The 4,746-nt window shown below is 34.3% G+C and overlaps 1 protein-coding gene across 1 annotated transcript; it reads left to right on the top strand.

Moving 5' to 3' along the window:
- The first annotated feature begins 428 nt into the window (after window positions 1-428).
- LOC116107904 lies at window positions 429-3,524 on the top strand. The gene is made up of 2 exons (XM_031394175.1): window positions 429-659; window positions 2,452-3,524. Exons 1-2 carry the CDS (start codon window positions 503-505, stop codon window positions 2,718-2,720), a joined length of 426 nt encoding a protein of 141 aa, XP_031250035.1. The 5' UTR covers window positions 429-502; the 3' UTR covers window positions 2,721-3,524.
- The last annotated feature ends 1,222 nt before the right edge of the window (window positions 3,525-4,746 follow it).

Below are 4,746 nucleotides of genomic sequence, written 5' to 3'. Positions count from 1 at the left end.
ATAATTAAAATAAATATGTGAATAGTTAAACTATTATTTAATAAAATAAAAATAAAAAACCTAAATTTAATTAAATTAAATACTTAAACACTAAATAATCTATTACATTACAATTGATTTTATTTAAGTTTCTTTACGAATTCCTATACAATACATTGATATTTATATTTAATATAAAATATATCCTAAAAATTAAAAAAAAAAATTATCCATTAATAGTTCCATATTTCATATAATATATAAATATATAATGCCATAATATATTGCATAAATAAATAAAATGCATTTAGGACAATGTAGAATTGGACTTCAAACGGGGCTCCGGTCTGAGGCCACAAAAGAGGGAATGAGGTCCCACAAGCACTAGAATTATGCAACGTGTCACGCTCATAGAATAGAATAATTAGAGGTTAGTATTTTCACAAAGCGATAAGAACGGCAGAGAGCCGTTGGTCGTTAGCTCAACAAATTAAAAAGCTCCATATCTGGAATCTTTTTGGGGATGCTAATGGGTATTCAAGCTCGAATTGGCAGCATAACATCTCATTCCTTCTGCACCAAATCAAATAAGCCACCCTCTTCTTCTTCTAATTCTCGCTCGCAATTGAGACCCTTGTGTTCTAGAAAAGATTCCAAACAAAATGGTGACGGCAGTAAAGGTGCATGCATTGCTTCATTGCTATCTTTTCTCTACATTTTTCATTTTGTTTGGTTATTCATCATCTGGGAAATTTTTTATTTAACTTTTATTTAGGAAATTTTAGTGCTTTATAGTGATGCATGTTTAGTTTACATCATTGGATGAAGCAATATTGTTAGAAGTACTGTCTGGAAGGGGTGATGTTATGCTGAATAAGATATGGAAATGGGTTATGATCTTATGAAATTAAGCGTTTGATTTTGTGTTTGGAAGTATTAGATTATGGGGGGAAAACATGGCTACTTTATTAATATGTCAAAGCTCGTGGAAGAGAGCATTGTGAAAGTAATGAGAGGTGAAAACATTCCTTAGTTTCTTGGACATTGGGATTCTTTCATTCTTTTCGTGTTATTGTGGTTTGCTTTTCTTATGGTGATTGGTGGATCCATGATTACTTGTCATTTTTGTCCTTGTGGTATTCAAGATCAAGGCGAAGGTCAGTTAAGGGCATAATTAACCATTCAGGAATTCATTATTCTAAGTGCATTTTCTAACAATTATCTATCTTCATATGTATGAATAATTTTTTATGGGACAGTACCACTGAATCACTATTGCTAGTGAGCTTAAATTGGGCTCTTTATGTTTGCTTTAAGTTCTTGGGTCAAAGTGTTTATGCAGCAATTAACATGGTAGTGATGCTATCATGATCAGAGTCGAGGCTCTCTGTTCTGTCTATATTTGGGTTTGATTTGCTTCATGTTACACTTGAAGGGGTATCTTAGAGAGCTTAGTACCCTACTTACTAGCTTAAGTTTTGAGTATTGGTTACTTAACAACCATAAATAAATTTCCAAGATTGTCTTACTGTTAACAGGAGCCATGATAATGTAAGCAACGGCATCTGAACCTAGGAACTTGGAGAAAACATTTGAAAATGATGCTAATCTGTTATGACCTTTGGTGTGTGCTGGTAGTGTGAGAAAGTGTCTACAAATTTATTTTTTGATGGCAGAAGGCTGTTGATAGATTGTTCTTGGTAACCTATATTAGCAAAACGCCTAACCCAGACCACCAGACCACCCAAGCTGCTCTGTTTTGTGGTCTCTAGTGCAAAGAAACTACATATTTGTGGTGACAAAGAGTGGTTGCACCATGTATTCTCACCCTCCATTATGGTTTTCACCTCATTGCTATGTTATTCACACACATACTCTAGTGAGTGGTGACATACACTAAAATTCTACTTTAAACTTGGATGCCATTCAATTTTATATAATACAATTTAAATTATATAGGTGTGTTTCTTCTACTTGAGCAAATTTCTATATTATAAAGGGACGTTATTTTCTAAGTCTGACTGAAAATTTACTTACTTTTTGCAGCAAGAGGTTTTTTGTTGACATTTGTAGCTAATTTATCGAATTAGTCAACATTTGCATCCTGAATTGGAATACATATAAAATTGCATGTCATTCTTGTACAATATAAGTTCCTTTGCCTTCTTATCCTCAACTTGATTCTCAAATTGTTCTGAAAGGCTACGTTAATGTTATTTTCTCTTTTCTTTGCCTTTCTTATGGCAGACTAATAGTTTTTCTTTCATTGATTTAATAATAGATTACCTAACATCTAAAATTTGCTTAGCAAAGAACATATATGTAATTTTCAAGGACAAAGATTCATTTGCTATGATAATTCTTTGATTGGATCTGGTCCGTCTTTGTTGTCGGCAACTACAGTTCAACTACTTTATGCTATCTTTAGACCCCTTCTGTAAACTCATTCCAGCATTTTCATGTAAATTTTAGGTGATAAATTCTCAACGGATTGGGATAAGGCATGGTCAAGCTTCAGGAAGCAAGGGAAAAAATCTCTCTTCTCACAGTTTAATCCAAACAAGTATGTGAGCTGGAATCCTACGCGTTCAAACTACCCACTGTCTGAGGAGGTCGATCCCATCAAGAGAACTGAACGGTCAAACCTGATGTTATGGACTAGTCCTAGATTTACTCTAGTTGTGGCCATTTTAATAGTCACATTTCTTCTTCTCTACACGATTCTTGCTCCAGTCAAGTAATCTGATTTTATTTTATTTCACTCATAGAAAACGGGCCTTGTGGTGTTATGATCATTATGAAGAAATGGATATAGGTGAAGGAGTTGTGAAGTGTAAGTAAATGCAACTATTTGTTTTCTTCTTTCTCCAATTGAGCATACCCAATATTTAAGAGCAGCTGAGTATTGTTAATGGACAGTTAATTTGCCTAGAAAGGTTCTTAAATGTATTTACCTCAAAGTTTGGTATGTAACTTTATGAAGAGAAATTTCTTCCGTATGCATTGACCTGGGAACTTCCAGAGAAATGAACTCAAGAATTCTGAAGATTTTACTTGGTTTACATGGAGAAGTTCTTTTCAGATTAGCCTATTGTTACCAGGAACATAAAGTTTTCCCATACAGAGTAATGTAAAATCTTAATGAGTAATCCTCCATCTCGTTCTTAGTAATGCTGAAATTTCTTTTTTTTTGGTTGATGCTTTTGGGAGAAACTGAGTGAAGGAATCTCACTTTAGAAAAGAATTAGACCAGTGAATTTGTGTTGAAAAAGTTGTCTGATTGATGTGCACTAGGTCTTGGTGTATAAATTCATACTCTTTTATGTATTTAATGAATGTTATTTAGAGATTTGAGTTAATTAACATGTTTGACTAAGAGGCTATCCAAACTCCTATGATGACTCGACAGCATATGAGTGGTAACCAGGGCATTCGAATTACTTATGATGGCCTTTTACGAGTATATATGCATTCCACGGTTTTATATGCAATTTACTTGTAAAGGATTCAACTTTGTAGTAAATTCTGACAGATTTATGTACGAAGATTTGATTGATGATCTGTTATCTCAAACTTTTGGTTTCAAAGTGTTCTCCTGATTAAGTTTTTGGATTCAAAACAATATTCTGTATGTGAGATTCTCTTTCCAGAACTCTTTAACTCCTTGTTGAACTAACAGCTTGCGGTCGTTTTATTTCCTGCTTTACATGAGGCTTTTCCCTCTCTTTATCTTATGGTAATTTGGTGTGATGCATCATATTACTCATATCTGTACAAACACATCTGTGATTACAAGTGAACATGCTACCATGATGCATTGAGCCAAAACGACAGAGATTGACAAGCAACAGTAGCCGGACTGGTGGTGATGCTGAGGAAGATGACGTGGGAGTTGGCCTGTGGCTGCAGGGGTACTCATGTTAGCCAGTTGGGTTGCATAAGCTTTGCTTTCTTTATAATTATGTCTAAGAATAGAAGCTCAAATGGGGTGCCGAAGGAGTCCTGAAGCCATCCAGAAGTACTCCCCAATGAATTTTTTTCCAATGTGCAAAAGGTGAACCGTGGTCTTTCCACGTGTTTTCTTCCTCTTGCATGAAACTGAAAGGTGGAGTTTAGACCCAGAAATGGTTTGATCCTACTCTACTTCCACTACTACTTGTTTTCTCCTTGCCTAGTGCAGACCTTTACTTAGTTGTCTCTTTTCTTCCCTGCAAAAGCAATTTGAGTCATTTTCGATGGGGACAAGAACTCAAGAAGACTTGCAAAAACATGACAACCAGATATTTAAGTCTGGATAGGTTTTTAGTCTGTCTGCTCATGTAAAGCATGGACTAAGACTTTTTCAAATCTTTTAATCTTTTTTTATTCATCAAAAATACTTTTGCATTCACATGGTTTCTTTATGCATAGCTCATTTGGTTTCTTGACTGGATTATCTAATCTTGCATTGTCCTGCCTCATAAGTCAGCTGAAAGAAATTATAAAGGCCTCATAAGTCAGCTGAAAGAAATTATAAACTATGTTTTTCCCAATTTTATGCACGAAGGTTGTTTAAAAGTTTTGCATAATGAATTTGAACGAAATATAACAAGATCTTTGCAGAAATTGACCATTGAAAATGTCAAGTTATGAACTCTACTATTCTTTAGTTTGCATGATATAGAGAACTTGACCATTGAAAATGTTAAAATTTAGGCAAATTCAGCAGGCCTATAGTAGTCCTTTATCATTATGACTGGCAGACAAAACAGTGAAAAGATAATTATC

Source organism: Pistacia vera, unplaced genomic scaffold (genome assembly GCF_008641045.1).
Source record: "Pistacia vera cultivar Batoury unplaced genomic scaffold, PisVer_v2 Contig549, whole genome shotgun sequence".
NCBI classification, from domain to species: domain Eukaryota; kingdom Viridiplantae; phylum Streptophyta; class Magnoliopsida; order Sapindales; family Anacardiaceae; genus Pistacia; species Pistacia vera.
Note: the sequence above shows the minus strand (reverse complement) of the source record. Positions and strands in the feature narration are given on the sequence as shown.